Source organism: Habropoda laboriosa, unplaced genomic scaffold (assembly GCF_001263275.1).
Source record: "Habropoda laboriosa isolate 0110345459 unplaced genomic scaffold, ASM126327v1 scaffold9, whole genome shotgun sequence".
Classification (NCBI taxonomy): domain Eukaryota; kingdom Metazoa; phylum Arthropoda; class Insecta; order Hymenoptera; family Apidae; genus Habropoda; species Habropoda laboriosa.
The window spans coordinates 1,569,503-1,587,820 of NW_017100191.1; the positions used below are offsets into that span (position 1 = coordinate 1,569,503).

The 18,318-nt window shown below is 41.5% G+C and overlaps 4 protein-coding genes across 4 annotated transcripts in view; 3 read left to right on the forward strand and 1 right to left on the reverse strand.

Moving 5' to 3' along the window:
* The window catches only part of LOC108570081 (D-beta-hydroxybutyrate dehydrogenase, mitochondrial), a 17,239-nt gene extending 15,484 nt beyond the window's left edge, over positions 1-1,755 (reverse strand). The window contains exon 1 of the mRNA XM_017931870.1: positions 1,502-1,755. The gene's annotated coding sequence lies outside the window, so the exon portion shown is untranslated. The remainder of the gene's footprint in view (positions 1-1,501) is intronic.
* Positions 1,756-4,408: 2,653 nt separating this feature from the next.
* On the forward strand, positions 4,409-5,708 carry LOC108570082 (methyltransferase-like protein 6). The gene is made up of 5 exons (XM_017931871.1): positions 4,409-4,786; positions 4,862-5,007; positions 5,080-5,223; positions 5,294-5,457; positions 5,660-5,708. Exons 1-4 carry the CDS (start codon positions 4,409-4,411, stop codon positions 5,448-5,450), a joined length of 825 nt encoding a protein of 274 aa, XP_017787360.1. The 3' UTR covers positions 5,451-5,457; positions 5,660-5,708.
* A 3,184-nt stretch (positions 5,709-8,892) lies between these two features.
* LOC108570085 lies at positions 8,893-9,867 on the forward strand. The gene is made up of 2 exons (XM_017931874.1): positions 8,893-8,949; positions 9,402-9,867. Exons 1-2 carry the CDS (start codon positions 8,935-8,937, stop codon positions 9,642-9,644), a joined length of 258 nt encoding a protein of 85 aa, XP_017787363.1. The 5' UTR covers positions 8,893-8,934; the 3' UTR covers positions 9,645-9,867.
* Positions 9,868-11,379: 1,512 nt separating this feature from the next.
* Positions 11,380-13,522, forward strand: LOC108570092 (anti-sigma-I factor RsgI2-like). Its single transcript, XM_017931881.1, has 2 exons — positions 11,380-11,394; positions 11,531-13,522. Exons 1-2 carry the CDS (start codon positions 11,380-11,382, stop codon positions 13,520-13,522), a joined length of 2,007 nt encoding a protein of 668 aa, XP_017787370.1.
* The last annotated feature ends 4,796 nt before the right edge of the window (positions 13,523-18,318 follow it).

Below are 18,318 nucleotides of genomic sequence, written 5' to 3' on the forward strand. Positions count from 1 at the left end.
GCTTTTCCTACCTAGATCACGCAAAGCGGGAGGTGTTTCTCTGCTTACACCGGACAAAATATTTTCAACAACACGAAATCTGTGTCGCAAGCGGAATGAAATTGTCCACGTTGACATTTTTCACGCTGAAATTCTAGCAAAACTGGAATCGATTAGACTACCGTTACGCAAGGCAGTCGGAATCGAGCGATTTCGAGGCGATTACGCAACGCTATCAATCCCTCGAGTTCTATTTTACGAGTTCACGCCCCGTGTGAACACGTTACACATAGACGTCTAGAGATACATATGTACATCGTTTATAGTGACCACAGGCAGCGATACCCGCTTAGAAAGTTTAGGTCGAGCACTTTTCCTGCCGCTAGCTGGAAAGCTGAGGAACGAGCATACGTTCGTTTAGGAATGCGAAAGAATTCCGTCGCATTGTACAGTTTCTCTCGTGTCAATAAATGTTTACGACGACCGAAAGTTCTCGTGTCGTAACGTTCTTAAGAGAAGTATATCGGGTGTATCGCGCGACCATAAACATGGATACTTTTCTCTTTTTTTTTCCTGCGCGAACATTCTCAGCGGCTGTAACTATAGAGAAGAATCAAGGGGCGACGGAGAGAGCTTTTGCCGCACGAATGTATCGTTGCAACGTGCGGCTCGAACAGCTCCTTTGTTTCGATTAGCTGTTAAGCGAGGATCGTTGCTTCCGCTTCGAAACCTTCGATTATCGTTGCTGGCGAACCGTGTCAACGGAACGAGACTGTTGCTGAGATCCTCGATCGATCGATGGGGGCACCTGTTGTGCAAAAGTTCGCATGAACCTCGACGTTTTCGCAACATTTCTTCGTTTTTTTTTTCCCGATGTTTCTGTTTTTTTAGGGCGTTGTTAGGAAAGATTTCGAAAAAGGACGATAACGGGCGTAGCTCTCACTCTACTTTCGAAAGACTGGCGTTAATTATGAATTGGTGTTTTCCAACGAACGCGAAAAGAACGCCTCCGGGAAAATGATAGGGTCCGTGATCATCGTTTCAGTATGCATGCCTCTGCGTGCAATTTTTTTTTTACACGTCACGCGCCACTCGGTTTTCTTTTAAATCCGCGCTCTACTTCGCACTTAATTAACTTATCACTTCATTGCAGTTACGAATGCGATGCTCCCGATGGTAATCGTGAATTTTCTATAAGCACGTCGTTATCAGGACACTTAGTGTCTCTGAAACTATCTTCAATATCATTTCTTCGTTCCTCTAGACCAGCAGTGTATACACGCAATAGCACTTAAACGCCGTAGATAATACTTCTCGAGCTCTGTGATACGTTCATCATACCAGTAAGCAGAAATAAAATTTTTACGTGACAAATAACGGTATGACAAATATACCAAAAATTGCACACACTACTGTCTCGATAGACACGTTTTTTCTTCTTCATTTTTCCAAGTGTAAATATCGTGGATCGATGGACAACGAGACAAAAGCAGAGATGTAGAAAGGCGATAGATGAACTTACCTGGATTCGACCGTAAGACCCGCAGAGGTCGAGGTGAAACAGTCCAGGTAGTTTGGTATTGGTCGGTGGCCCGTTGGCAGGTAAATTCGGCGCACACGAAAACGGCACAAAGCGAGAAAACGGCGGTTTTACGAGCAGTCGAAAGTACCGGCGAGCGGCAGGCCGCGACGCGTGTTTCTACCGCACAACTGGCTTTCGAGAATTCCCGCTTGGAATGCCCACGAGGACGAACGGTATAAGATGCTTCGACGTTGGCTGCCTCGACAAATGGAAAAGGCACGGTCGAAGCATCTTCGCCGCGCCTACAATTACGTTGCCCCGTGTCTATCGCTCCTCGACGCTCCTCGAGACTCCACCGAACCCAACAGCCAGCAGACGACGATGGCGCGTCGCTTTTCTATCTTACAAGAGACCTCTGTTTAGCGTTCATTTCGAAAGAATTCGGCCATTTAACGTGCCACGAATTCCTTCGCGAATATACAGCGAGCTTCTCTCCTCCCGAAAATGAGCTTATAAGGGATCGAATTACGTAGTTTCGGTATGTTAGTTTGATAATGCAATTTCGCTAGTTTCGAGGGAAGAATGGAAAAGGTATATACGACAAACTCCGAGGAAAATTCTTTAGCTTTCCCGGGCTGGGGCGGCGTAAAATATCGGCGCGAGGACATTCGTTCTGGTTACCGACCGGTGAAATAGGAACATTCGTAATAAAAGTTCTGAATTCACCGTGAAAGAAGGCGAGGTTTTACCGTTTTCCAGTGGGGTGAGGAAAAAAATTAATTTTAATTCGCTTAAGGCTACGCTGTTCGCGACTCTCTTCTTTTCTCGCTTTTTATCGCCGCGGAGTTCCCATTCGCATGAAGATAGAGTGGATCGTTTCTTTTTTTTTCTCCCCCCCTCCACTAGCGCCTTGTTCTCTCTTCTTCTACTCCACCCGCGGCGGATAAAACAAAAATATCGCGACAGAATTTCTGAGAACTCATTCGCGTAATCAATTTCGCCAGGAAGAAAAGGGGTGAGTTGGCTGGTCGCGTAATGAGAAAGGCGGAGAGGCATTTGAAATTACGTAAATCGGAAAACCTTAATGCCTGGCTACGGTGTAGACCATTTTGATCTGTTTTACCATGTATCGATTAACTTTTCTTCTCTCTTTTAACGGGACGCGTCGTTTTGACCACTTATGCTTATTGTAAATTTTCTATAAATATATTATTCATATTATCATTCATTTATAAGTTAATAGTATATAATATGTTGTTTTTAAATAAAATAAGTTGCTTTTTAAAGAAAATATATGCGGTTTCGTTCACGCGTCAATTTGAGAGAATTTGTAGAGAGAGGTTAGGTTAGGTTAGATAGGTATATAAGGAATGTCCGTAAACCTAGTCTTAATTGTTTCTTCAATTACACGTATTTTACGCGTAGAACGCTGTAACGAGGTTGCACACGTTTTCCAGGATGGATCGAGGGAGAAAATTTATTTTGCAAAATCGTAAAAGTTCCGTAACAGTGTACAAGCCGCAAAATGTATTATTTGAAGAATCACTAACGACTGGGAGTTGCGAAACGTGTTTTTCATTTCATTCGGTTAATCTATCGTCATATCTTCCGTCAAGCCCTCGACAAAATTCTGGTCCGCAATGACCTACATACTATTTGATCGATGAATTTTCCTTTGACCTCGTTCTATTTGCAAATTACGAGACACTCGTAAATCGTAATACGGTAAATGATAAAGCGAACACGTAAGACAGGATAATGGAGTATTGGAATTATCAAAATGTAACGATTGTGTCGATGAGCATCGCGAAAATTACGGGTATTATTTCCATGTAACGATAAACGGTTTTAATATTGGTAAAATATCTGATAAGTTGAAAGGAAGCACTTTCGATGCCAAATTGCATGTAATCGAACTGTATGTAGATGGACGTTTAATAACGATTATTTTCGGGGAATAATACACTTCTTTCATTACGTTATATTTTATAGATCTCAATTATGAGCCTTAAACGAAGCAAGTAGCTGAAGCATCGGATAAATTTCAGTCACGACTAACCCCTTTCAGTACTGTGTCATTGTGTGACAATGCTGTACGCAGGCAGAAAATATTCATTTTGAACGAGGACCGCATATTAATTTCACGAATAAGTCCACGCGTGGAATTCATACCGATTACATTCATTGTCTCGTAAAATGAAATTAACCCCCATGGACGAAAAGTTACGTTAATTAAGATATATTGCTCGAATAATACGTGTTACGTCGATTTAAACGTATAACAATAACACTATGTTCATTTACACGGCGAGAGAACGTAATTGCGGCGATATTAAAAGTGATTGCACGGATAGAATTTTTACGCGACAATTACAGGTAATATACATTTCCGCTGATCGTCTCCAATCATTTTAACGTGTTGGAACCTCGTTGCGATGATCGAATTTCTGGAAAGCAACGCGAATAGAGATTTTCATTTTTCCAGTGTATTATGGCAGCCCTGATGTTACTAGGTTAGGTATAGTGCGCGCCATGGTGGGATGGTGTCCATGCTACGCATGTGCCTCTCGTTCACTTCCTTTTGGAACTCGAAGGTGGGAGGTTCTTCTATGGTATAGTACTGTATTTCGATAATCGTTACCTCATACACGTGTAAATGTTTCGTATAATTTCGGTAAAATATACTGGTCCGATCGAAAAGATTCGTAAAACGTACGCGTCACGATCTCGTTATTCGCGAGATTCTTTCCATAACGAAGTTCGGGAAAATGGCTGAATCGATGGAAGGTAGCAGTGAGTATGTAGGCCACGTGGCGAAGCAACTCACGCAAGAAGAAATCGAAAAGATACAAGCACAGGACTCGCGATTAGTCTCGGAATTTCGAGCCCATAACGGAGTTCGGGAAAATGGCTGAATCGATGGAAGGTAGCAGTGAGTATGTAGGCCACGTGGCGAAGCATCTCACGCAAGAAGAAATCGAAAAGATACAAGCACAGGACTCGCGATTAGTCTCGGAATTTCGAGCCAATCAATTGGAAAAAGATGCGAAAAAGCACTGGGATTTATTTTACAAAAGAAACGATACTAGATTCTTTAAAGACCGTCATTGGACTATCAGGGAGTTCAATGAGTTGCTAGGCTTGGGTACGAGAGAGAATGAAAATGTTCTGCTGGAAGTTGGATGTGGCGTTGGAAATTTTCTGTATCCGTTAATCGAGGATGGGTCGAAATTTCGAAAAATATTCGCCTGTGATTTCTCTCCTAGAGCCGTGGAATTAACGAAGGTATAAAATATATTCTTTTCTCTAATCGATGCATTTATATTCGCATTCCTTCATTATTATTACAATTGTTCGCAGAATCATACGCTGTATGATTCAGAAAAAATGGAGATTTTTCAAACGGATATTACCGTGGAAAACTGTTTCCGCCACGTGGACTGCCCGGTAAACGTAGCAACTTTAATATTCGTTTTATCGGCCATTCATCCAGAAAAGTTTAGAAAGTGAGCAGTCTGTTTGCTATTCCACGTGCCGATAATCGTTGACGATTTATTAAAAAATTTATTACGTTTCAGAGTTGCGCAGAATTTGTACGACGTTCTTAATAATGGCGGAGTTGTGCTGTTCAGAGATTATGGCTTGTATGATATGGCTCAGTTAAGATTTAAACCTGGGCATAAAATCGGTGAGAATTTTTACATGAGACAAGATGGAACTAGGTACATTTTTTTTTACTCTTCTGATTTCATTCTTATCGAAACGTTGAATTCACGATCGTTTTTATTACAGATCGTATTACTTTTCTCTGGAAGAAGTATCAAATCTATTCGAGTCAATTGGATTTAAAGTTTTAACATGTAATTATGTGCACAGACGAACTGTGAATTTGAAAGAAAAAATCGACGTGCCCAGAATTTTTGTTCAAGGAAAGTTCGAAAAGTCTTGATAAATTGGTATGTCTTTGTTCAATATATTAAAAAATATTTATTATTTTCTAACATATATCGAATGATGAGTACATAGTTCAACTGAATCGCATTGATGATACACGAGAAATTAGTCTTTCGCCCCTATCTGATTATTTTTTTTATATAAAAATAATTTTATTCTGCCCGAATGAACGTTCGTATAGTTACTATGTGTTTTACATTTCAGAACATTAAACAATATTCGATAAATGCAGTTGAACATTATTACACACGTGAGCGTATATTTCGTATATTTTCGTCGGAAGAAATATGATCAGTCATGAATTAATCAGGCATGAAAGCATATGCGTGTCGAACATTGGAACGAACGAATTCACGGAAATTCCAGGAGGTAAGGACAGAATTTCCTGCTACCCAAGTATGTAATTTAACTACGTCTCAAGTTTCATCGAGTTGTCGGAATATCAATCGATGCTGACGTTTGTTAGTTGAACTTACGATCGCTTTATATTCTTTGTATTTCTGGAATGCAGTACATTAGTAAAGCTTCTTTCACACTAGTAGTCTCTAAAATATATCGATTCAAGTTAAATACATATGATGAATACATAGTTCAACTGACTAATCTTGAAGACACAAGGGTACTTGTCTTTCGCCCCTATCTGATAATTTTACAACCTAATGTAAAACGTGTAACATAACGCATGTAGATTTTTCTGTAGCTCATTGTTTTGTTACAGAATGCAGGTATCTGGATGCGCGATTAAATCGAAATGTTGCAGAACCTTAACATAACCGTGATGGGTAAGCATTTCTGAATTAGAAAACGAATCAATTTTATGAGTATTTTTATAATGAATTCATAGTTACACCGAATGACCGAAATTATACGTATCTCTTTTTTCTTGCTTTTCCAGAATTTTATTGCTTGTTGCAAATGCCTCGGAAATATGTAGGGACTCTTAACTTTATATATTAGTGAGTATATATTTTCCTTTATGTAAATATATTTTAGCCTGAATCTTCGATGATGTATCCATATAGATATGTTTGATAATTAATGATACATGCATATTACATTTCGTCACTACCTCTGAGAAAAAAATTTAATGGTTTATAAACCATAATATATTGAATCTCTAAGGAAAATAAAAGATTGCCTTCTTTTGCAGAACGAAAAAAAAGTAGCGAATATTGGAGCAAAAGAAAGTTACCAGTTTTTAACAACAGGTAAAACCATCTTTCTTTAAAGTATTATATTTCAATTATGTAAAGTATTGTAATGATGAATGATTTTATCTTAATGATTTTAATGATTTCACTTTATTAGCTCTATCTGAAAATTGAACACGTCTTTTCTATTCATCAATTAAAAGAGAAAAGATCTTTTACAGCTGTTTTTTTTTTACGTTACAGGTTACTGATGAAGGATTTTACCAATTGGAGATATATGCAAACTATTGTATCATTGTAATGTGTACTACATTGTAATAAATAATAAATAAACGAGCGAATTATCATTACTTGTAATAATAATTATTCCTACTTGTATTATCCTTTTTCACATATATCGTATCGATAAATTAGCTACGGTAGCTTTTATAACTGTGATTAAGTTTATTCCATTAAAATTCATGAGAAAATATTTCGAGGGTGTCGATACGTGTGCCCAGGAAGGATTCGAAAGCGAAGCCGCAAAGACCAATAAATTGCATCGAGATTATTAATTAGGTAAAAAGATGCCGCGTTCCCATTTTCTTTCAACCGTATAAGCGGATCACAAAGTGATATGAATCCATGGTGCCATAGTTGTTTCACTATGTGTAATTCGATTCTATTAATCATAAAAATGAACGAATACTATTACCATATTAAATGCAGCGATTACAAAGAATTATCATCTACGAACCGGATAACGATATAGGTATCCGTGAGAACGATCGAAGCGTGTTGCAAACGCGTATAACACACACGAATAATTATCGATAAATTTGCCGAATAAATTCACTTCACGTCTACCAAAAAGCTACCTCTCTCTAAAACGACAAACAAGAAGCTGGGAGAAAAAAAATTGCTGAATTCTAGAAAACGATAGTGAGAAACTTGGTGAGACCATTCGGATTTTTTTTAACACCGAAGAACACACATTAAAATAAAGCCAGACGTCACTTCGTTAAATTAGTTCCTCTTCAGACACAAAAGAATGTTGAAAGTATAAAATGTCTAAAACTGTCACCGTTCACTTTTTCAAATTTGAAAACCAGTCTTTGTGTCTATGCACCGTCGAAAGACCGGATTAAACAAAACACGAGAAATTTGTTGCTTCGATCTAACTTCTCGGAATAGTATTCCCGATGTTGATCAGATTCGAGTTGTACAAAAAGAAAAGGTAAAAACGCATCGAATAAAAAACTACTCATTGAAAATCCAGACGTATTCAGAACACCAGTGGAATCGGTATGCAAACGGTCGTCGACTGATTTGCCAGACTCTGGCGAGACGCATGCGTAGAACATTAGGCAATGACCGGGTTTTCCCCTGAAATTTAGATTCAAAGCACCAAGGGCATGCCCTTCGATCGTGACAAGCGTTTGATTTTTTCATTCGATTTTTCACAATATCCACAGCGAGAAATACATTGAAAATAGTACCACTAAAATAAGAAAAATGTTTCTTTCAAATATTATAACCCTATTCCTATATCCAGAGACTCTCTTCTCTACGTCTGACGTCGAGTGCGTTCTATTCCCGAGCTCAAGCGAAAACAATGTTTAATACACATGTGACCAACGATGAATTCCGTAAAAATTCCATTGCCGGTTTTCCTCCTAAAACACAGGAGGCCTGTTTTTCTTGTGTTCCAGAGAGATCTGGTTGAAAAATATTTTTCCTTAAATCTTGTGCAAATATGCCATCATTTTTTCTCTCTTTTTCCACGCACACTTCGCCGGGAATCGTTTTTCAGAGTAAGGATCGCACGTAAAATGGCGTATGTTTGTTGAAACGATACGGTTTGTTATTACGTTTGTTCAAGTTCATAGAACTCGTTAGGAATTGTATCGTGGTGCACAAGGCAACGATATTACGTCGTATGTAGTAAAACACTTTCGTCCGTATTTGGCCGATTGCCAAGGTCCCTTGTTTCACCCGCGTGCCGTGCATCGGAGGTTGTACAAGGGGACTGCTTTGGGAATACGTGAACGAGATTCCTTAGCAGACCTCGTCGTCTCCGACAACACACGTACAAGCGAGTTACGTATGCGACTTCGTAAACAATAGGACGTGTAACAACCCCATGCAACATCCACCGGCTCACGCACACATCGGCTACCGCACACGCATGACACGCGTGTGTCCTCGTGCATTGATCAATCGGCGGATGACGCGCATAGGACGATCTTGCCGCTGGGTATATAAGGTATCCACCAAAAAGCAAGAGCATCACTCAGTTCCAGTTTATCCAACGAGTTCATCTCTAAAGATTCGCTAAGTCTATCAACCATGAAGTCATTCGTTGTAAGTACCATACACAGTGTACAGCAGCTTCTTTCTTATACCGATATTATCGCTAATTTCACCATTTTCTTTTTCTGTAAGATCACTGTAATCTGTTGTCGACAAATTGTCTAATAACAGGAAGAATTTTATCACATTGCTACCTTTGCACGAAATTATAACTGCACTCCTCCTTTTGCCAGGATAACGAGTGGTACTTACCTGTAATCTTGTGTCGGTCAATGTCGTAGATACACGCCAGATGAAAATTTCATGCAGCTCGCAGTGAAACTCGATAATTCGTGTAGTTCAATTAGGATTATAGAGATAAAGATAACGATCAGATACTGTTCGTTAGAAGTTGCAAGAAACGTACACACGGAGGTCCTCCATTCACCTGCCAACCACTGCTCGATCTTATTCAATTGAACGAACCAACCATCATTGAAAACCATCATTAATCTACTTTTCAGGCTATCCTTCTCTTGGCTCTCTTCGCTGTAGCTCTCGCCATAGAGACGCCGGTCGAGCCCGAAAATATCAAACCGTTGCTGAACCCCGGTGCTATCCCAGACGGACCAAGAGACAAAAGAGGAATATTGCTCAGCAGCTATTCTGCACCACTTGCGTACACACCACTCGCCTACAGTGCTAGTTATGGCGTGCCTTATGCCTACCGCAGCTATCCGTACTACTACAGCTCGTACTACTATTAAGCCAAGGAAACTGGATGCTACGTCGAGGAACTCTGGAGATTAAGACTAAGGACACGATCATGGCAACCGCGACGATTCTCAATCGAGACGTTTACGTTTCTTTAGTTTAAGCGAACACGGAACACGCCCAATAGCTGAAATTTCATCCGATTATCAACAGTACTGATTTCGTCACCGCTCTATTTTTTCAACGTACACACGTTCTCCTACCGCGTGTATTGATACCAACGTTTCCATTGTATCTTACCATGTTAAATACAGAAAATAATGAAAGATAAATATGTCTCTGGAATTTCTCTACACCTCTAGCTCCCAATCTTCGATCCTGTCTGAATAAGACGTATACCTATTTGCATACGATAGGAAAGAAGCACGGGACAGTCGATAAAGGACCGATGGATTCGAATTCCATCCACACTCGATGTTTGCGTTTACAATACAATGTATCCCGTATGTTTCATAGTTGCTGTCCCATTAGAAATGCATCTGCAGTCTCATCTCTAATACGAGAACGCATCTCGAAGTTGTGTAGACCAACGCGTTGTAGACTTCCTGTTGCGAATGTAGCGAGACCAGAAACAGAAGCAAGTGATGTCATCGGTGTGCAGTTTGGCGTTGCAATTTTCAGCGGCACAATTTAGGCTAGCATGAGGTCATTGTGATAGAAGTTGACGTCGTTATCCTGCGTCCGTCCATTAGCTGCAAACGTGTGCATGAATAAAGAACGCGACGCATTATGTCAGATACGATGAAAATGACGAATTCTAAGGACTAGTCGCGAAATTTGTAGAAACTTACAGGCGACCGACCGATCGGCCGGTGTTATCTAACGGAGATGAAAGAGTTACGTGGCGCAACCAGCAGTGACATTTCGAACGTTTCAAGAAATTCGAGCACGCCTCGTTTACGCGTAATCACGAATTATACAACATCGACGCTCGTTTATCACTATAAGTGAACACTTATTCGGTATTCCCCGGGTCTTGATGACTTTAAGTACTTTCACTGGGGAGTATGGACGTGATGGGAATGATAGTATTCCCCGTAACTGGGGAATGTCTTTTAGGGGGCCGACGGAAGTTAGAGCGACGCACGTTTCCTCCGTCTTATATTTCTCAGCGGCGAAATATAATTGACGCGAGGAAATGAAATAGAAGATACACGCCGAGGGTACGATTGTTTCCTCCGTATCAAAGATCTCGAGCTACGACGGAAGCAATGTGTCTTTCTCGCCTGTGGAATCAACGTCGTCGCTTAACTCGAACTTTCATAAGACTCGCGATCTGTTCGAATCAAGGTGGATTTTTGGACGATCGATGATTTTTCGTTTTTTTTTTTCGTAAAACGTCGCATACGCGCACAGTTGTTGCCTAACAATACGTGTTTCGTGTGAAAAGTGTCGAATCATTGAAATATTCGACAGGTCGAATCGAGAGGACGATACTCTACATCGATATGTGTAACATCACCAATCCGTAACAGCATTGCCTAAGTGTGATCGATGAAAGCCAACAAGAAAGTCTATTGTAATTCGTGGATGGTCGCGACCCGACTGTATTTATACATGTGCAGGTATGGCCGTGGTCTTAGTCGGCGCGAGCCTGTCCATCCTTGAAGAAATTAGTTTTTTCAGCGCAGCTGCTCTGATTACATGTCGAGGGAACCTGCAGGAAGCGTTACACTAGCGTAGGAAACGTCTGATTAGTGCAGCGATCAGTGCAATAGGATTACAAACATGAAGGTCCTTCTGGTAAGAATATTGCGATATTTTTGCTTTAAGTCGAATTCGAATCAGTGGTTTCACTTTTACGACATAAAATAACAGACGGTTTGACAGTGTGTGTACGAAGATCGACGAGTGAAAGATTGGTCCATTTCTATTTTAGATAACGTGTCTACTGGTTGCGAGCTTATTATTGTCTGTTAGAGCTGATACAGAGAAGACGGACGAGAAGCCAGAGATTACAAAGTTAGAGTTAGTGGATCTTGGCGAAGGAGAAAGCGACGTGGATGCCAAAGATTCGGAAGTTCAAAGAAAGAGAGATTCGGGCTACTCCTACAAGAGACCGAGCAGCTTTGCGCCAGCCTCGAGAGCTCGTTTCCAAGTCGGCCAATCCGGCCACAGAGGACGTATCGTTAATAGACATCCGGCGCAAATAAATAGACCTGTCACCAAATACGGACCGCCCGGTTATCAGAATTCATCCCCGACGAGACCTGCCTCTCATGGTCAACAACACCGAGATAAGCTGCAATTTCACGGTCATTTCGGTCAACAATATCCGGCGAACTTTGATGGCCGCCCCGGTGGTTTGCTCGAACAGGAAGTTCCGAGTCCAATTAGACAAGTCGACTTTGTCCAACCGAATCCAATATCCACTCAGAACAACGAACCCTTCGCGACTCACTCGGCCAATTATTTACCGCCGCAGAATCAAAAGTTGCCTGGTTACACGGCGCCGAACAATTTTTCTCCAGCTCAAGCGGTGCAGGAAGTTCCACCACAGGTGAACAACAACGAAGGGCAGTCGGCGAATTTCCAGAGTCAGAACATCCTTCAATCTCAGGGCCAGATATCGGACGCGGCTCTTTTCCTCACGCAAAACGCCCAAGCTATTCAACAGTTGTACGGTGCCCCTTTGAACGAGCAAGACTTTGCTCCAAATAACGACCAGTTATTCTTAGGTCAGAACGATCAAGTTCAAAGGCCCAGTGGCCAGTTTGAAAATTTCGAAAGCAGTTCCCAGAGCCCACAGGGCTTTCTAGGTTCCCTGCCGTCTTACGCATCCGGAACCCTAACCGCCCAAGAGACCCTGGAACAGATACAGTCCCTCGAAAAGGACAGATTGATTGTTCAATTGCAGCGAGCGCTCGCGACCCAGACACAGGCCCAAAACGCGGACGTAGCTGGAAGGTACGCTCAAAATCAGCCGAGCTTCGTTCAGAGTCAAGATCTTCTGGCTTCCCTCGGACAGCGAATGAAGATTCACGGTTTAAATACACAACCGAGTACCGTAAATTTCGGCTCCGGCAATACAGCTTTCAATCAATCACCTTTTTTGCCAGGAACAACGATCAGTCCGGGGTTTCCGTTTAACTATGGAGTATCGACCACCGTTCAACCCCCAACGACATCCACGACAGGAACGACTACAACGGCGGGAACAACGACAACGTCGACAACGACAACCGTGCAACCGCCTCAAGCTGCTAAAGGCGATGGAACCAACCAGTTCGCTTCAACCCTACCTACCACAACTTTGTCACCGTCGAACACTCCAGGTGTTCCTGTTTACGGTGGATTCGTCCCTACCCTAATCGCTGGTACAACCTTCCTATCCAACGTTCCAAATTACGGGACCACTTTCTTCGCTCCAGGACCCATCGCACCTGTCCAACCGTCAGGATCCTCTCCTACGCACTTTGGACTACCTATTCCTACCAATGCTCAAGGCCAGAAACCCAGTGTCTCTGTTACCACACCGTCTTCGATCCCGTCGACGACTCTTTCTGTTGCCGGTAGACCAACCGCTCCTTCGTCTCCGCCAATTCATACGCTTCCTCTGCATCCAGTCGCGACTCCTCTCCATCCAGTGGTGACGCCTCTTCATCCAGTGACACCGTTGCAATCGGTCCTCCCCGCGACGCCGACACACGTGCACTCTGTACAGGCAACATCGACGTCGACTCATCCGGCGTACGGGTTGCAGACGCCGGTGATCAATCCCTCGCTTTTATACAAACCCATCAAACCGGTCTATCCGTTCTACTATTACCCGAACGTCGCGTATCAGCTGCACAAGCCCGCGTTACCGACTTATCCGTGGAGCTACGCGCCTGCCTATGCACAGGCGAAACCGACCCAAATATGGAAATGACGGTGATCCCGTTCTTCGCGGGTGAATCGTAACTCACTTCCCCCGTATTGAGACTGACTGTTTACCCACGCGGAAAAGAGAACCCGAGAGATTGAAGAAGAAAGTGGCTTACCACCGCGAAATCGAACCGGGATGACACGGTTTTACGTACGCGAGACCACGCGTCATGTTCTATCGTTCGTGTCATCCTGGTTTGTCCTTTAATATTTATTGCTCCGGCGCTAGAGTACCGAGAAAAATTTCGTATGCTGTTTGTGGAAGTCCGAGGAGAGCTGTAACGTGTATATAAGATTTCAGCTGGCGCGGTTGTGAAATTCTCATCTGTTCGAATCTACGATGTATTCCCTTTCTTGGCAAGCTTGATCGATTATTGTTATTGGGTAAAAGGGTTTTCGTTTTCATAGAAGCTGGGATAAACGGGAGACTATGCTCAAACTTTTTCTCCTTCGTATTTAATATACAGGTTAGTAAAGATTTCATACGTGTTTATTCGCCTTTCGTGTATCGGTTTACGATATGTTTGCCTATGTTCGTCAACTGCGTACGATTCATCAATCGAACGTTGTACATATATGTCAGTGTTATTTATTATGTCGAATAAATATTTTTTTTACCGTCTAAAAATCGAAGAAACTTCATTTCTATTGTCTGCTCGTGAAACGAAACCTAATGGACCATTACAGCGCAGAATTACACGAGTGTCTCTCCTCACAGCCAGAGGAAGAAAGAGAGAGAGAGAGAGAGAGAAAAGTATATCTATATACATGTATTGTATATAATAATTCGCAGGCGGCGTGCTCGTTTCGCAGCTGAAGAAAGTACACCCTAGAAAACCGACTGTCTCCATTTCCAGCCCGTAAACCTATACCAAGCCACTCTCACCGAAGACAGTTAATGGGCAGCGGTGCGATCTGTCGTGGTTCGATCGTGACCTCGAAAGTCGTTCGATAATTCTAACCACGGTCAACTTGGCCAGATTATTCGGATAATCCTAAGCATACATAATACGACTGAAGTCAGCAGGTGTACACACACACACCTTCGAGCAACGCGATTTCGTAACCTTTAACTGAAGCGTTTCCGTCTGAGAGAACAGACGCACCCAGACGTCGCATCCTTAATCGATTCACGGACTCGCGGGAACATGAAAGATACAGCACGTGCTCTATTAGCATTTCTGTTGTGTCTGGTACTGAGAGTGAGATAGCACGGAGCGATAACACCAGTTTCTTCCGTCCATAATGCAAATATCGCTTTCGTAACGCAGATTATATCATAATTGATTAGAATTGCTGGCAGAAATACAGGGGGAGAGGGAGAGTCATTATCGAGAAGGTTCGTAAAAACGACAGGATAATGTAAGGCGAGGGATTGTTTTACGGTTAACGGCTAGGCTGGCTTGTGCAAGTATCAACGCGATAAGAGAGTGGTATCACGGAAAAGGCAACGATGCTACCTACCCATGGTGGCGCAATGCAGCAACACAAAGCTTGCTACCGTACGAATCGTGTGACCGAGTTACCTGTGCCGTGATTATACCGCTAAACGTGCTAGATTTCTACAAATACCGAACAGGTGTAATTACCGACGAGGCGGATGGTCATTTCATTTTCCGTAAGCTGCGGTCTTCTGTACAGGGGAGAAAAGGGGCCACGCAGTTACAAAGAAACCTGGCTCTGCCGGGAGACGATACCGCTTCAACGTCGATTCACACACAGGAAACCCGCCGTCAACTCACTTTCCGCGACTGACCCGAATCTCATTCTACTTTTCGTTTTAGTGCACTCTGTGCACTTTTACCGTTTCACCCATCCGACCCGTCCACCCGACATTTCTTCCACCGCGTTTGTAGAAAAAGAAAGAAAGAGAAAAAAAAAAATGAAGCACCGTTTATACCTCGAGAAATCTAGAAACTAGATAAGCGGAAAATAAACGAGTCCAATTTCTTGTCATTATTCCGTCAGTTAATAGACGAGAGTGATGGTAATTAATGGTAACAGATTCGGTAGATTTTCTCTCCTGTACGAGAGAAGAAAAAGGAAAAAAATAGATCAATCTTTCTATTTTATTCACACAGCTAATGGATTGAAGTTACACGTTTTGTTTTCTTTTTCCTTTTTTTTTTTTCTTGTTTCTCGTGATATTAAAGATTCCTCGTCGCGATAGCGCGTTACACAATGCAACGTGTAACGCGTACATATTATATACAGGGTGGTCCACGCAACGTGTGCACGGTTATAACTTCCAAAATGTGTGTTGCACGAAAGAATGTTATATAGAAAAGTTACATGGTTTAAAAGGGTACACTATGTAGTGCGTTAATTTTTTTTTATAGGTGGAGGCGTTTCGGAGATTTGAAGGTCCACTTTGTTTTTTTAAACAGAATACTATATTTTTTATACCAAAATATGGTAGAGTATCGAATTTTAAGTAAAAAAGTATTGACCGTTATTAGCCCTAAACCTAATAGCTAACGAGTAATTTCACTTTATTACTTGAAAATTTTCTTCACGTAATATCAAGTTGGAGATTCAACCTTATATCACATTCTTTCGTGCAACGCATATTTTGGAAGTTATAACGGTGCACACGTTGCGTGGACCACCCTGTATAACGCGGCGAACAGAAACTTTAACTATCAGTCTCTCGATCACGCTTATTTTCTATGCAAATGATCTAGCTCCCGTAAACTTGTTTTAATACAGGGGGGGAAAAGTGTCGGTGTTCTTTGTCTTCGGAGCGACAGTTCGCACCAGAGAAGAATGGAAGTTTAAAAACCACTTACAATTACTCGGGACGGTACTTTTACCCATTTATCTTCGCGAAGCGCGAACAATATTTATCACACCTTTCGATCAGTCGATTCTGCATAGTTCATTTAGCGACACGTACCCAACTTCGTCTTAAGATACCGTTCCTCTCGCAATAATCATCGTACATAAAAAGTGCCGGCCAATTTCAATTACTTCGATCGTAATTTACGCTGAAACGGACAGAAAATTGATTTTGCAGTAATACCGCTACAGTTCATAACGATCGAATGATTTTACACCGAAAAAAATATTTTCCACTTTTGCAGATGTTCGGTAAAATATCCTAAAAATTTCAGACATATCTGTTCGATTGTTTCTTTAAAACAAATTCCCGGAAATCAGCGTTTTTCGAGCGAGTTACACGAGCCTCCCACGAGTTTCTAATCTCTGTTAAAAATTATGGAAACAATGCGAATTACTATTGGTTTGAAGGCAAAAATTAGCTGTTTGATTCTTCGTGTACTTCTCGTCGGGAGAAATTAGCCGTTTACAAAACAGTTTACTGGTGTAACGGTACAGAGATAACCGGTACGAAAAACTTCAAACGCGTTTTTCTCGAAACGTATTGTCTGAACTGGCTGACGTGATATCTCAAGTTCTAGTTGACTAATTGACTCCAAACTTTGCATGCACGTTCAGTAGATGTGCCGTTATCGTTCGAACCACGGAAACCGAACAATTCCTATTTCTTCCTATTTTTATACCCCATGAAACACAAAAGAATGTGGAAGAAATCGACATTCAAACCTCAAAGTGCCTCAAAATTTTATAAATTTTCAATATTCGTTTTATCCTACTTCCGACTATAACCACGTTTCCTCTAATCAAGAATCTTTCCGTCTTCTTCGTTTTCGGACAAGTAGGATGACCGGAATCGTGTTAGCCAGTAGGACACTTTTTTTAACGGGACCAGTTTAAAAACCACTTACAATTACTCGGGACGGTACTTTTACCCATTTATCTTCGCGAAGCGCGAACAATATTTATCACACCTTTCGATCAGTCGATTCTGCATAGTTCATTTAGCGACACGTACCCAACTTCGTCTTAAGATACCGTTCCTCTCGCAATAATCATCGTACATAAAAAGTGCCGGCCAATTTCAATTACTTCGATCGTAATTTACGCTGAAACGGACAGAAAATTGATTTTGCAGTAATACCGCTACAGTTCATAACGATCGAATGATTTTACACCGAAAAAAATATTTTCCACTTTTGCAGATGTTCGGTAAAATATCCTAAAAATTTCAGACATATCTGTTCGATTGTTTCTTTAAAACAAATTCCCGGAAATCAGCGTTTTTCGAGCGAGTTACACGAGCCTCCCACGAGTTTCTAATCTCTGTTAAAAATTATGGAAACAATGCGAATTACTATTGGTTTGAAGGCAAAAATTAGCTGTTTGATTCTTCGTGTACTTCTCGTCGGGAGAAATTAGCCGTTTACAAAACAGTTTACTGGTGTAACGGTACAGAGATAACCGGTACGAAAAACTTCAAACGCGTTTTTCTCGAAACGTATTGTCTGAACAGGCTGACGTGATATCTCAAGTTCTAGTTGACTAATTGACTCCAAACTTTGCATGCACGTTCAGTAGATGTGCCGTTATCGTTCGAACCACGGAAACCGAACAATTCCTATTTCTTCCTATTTTTATACCCCATGAAACACAAAAGAATGTGGAAGAAATCGACATTCAAACCTCAAAGTGCCTCAAAATTTTATAAATTTTCAATATTCGTTTTATCCTACTTCCGACTATAACCACGTTTCCTCTAATCAAGAATCTTTCCGTCTTCTTCGTTTTCGGACAAGTAGGATGACCGGAATCGTGTTAGCCAGTAGGACACTTTTTTTAACGGGACCGTACTGAGTAACTTGTAATTCACTCAATTTCGATTACTTTCACTTAAAAAAAATCCTGAATATTCCTAAAACGTGAATAAGTATGTGTGCCGAAAATCGATGCTAAAAAGTCTTA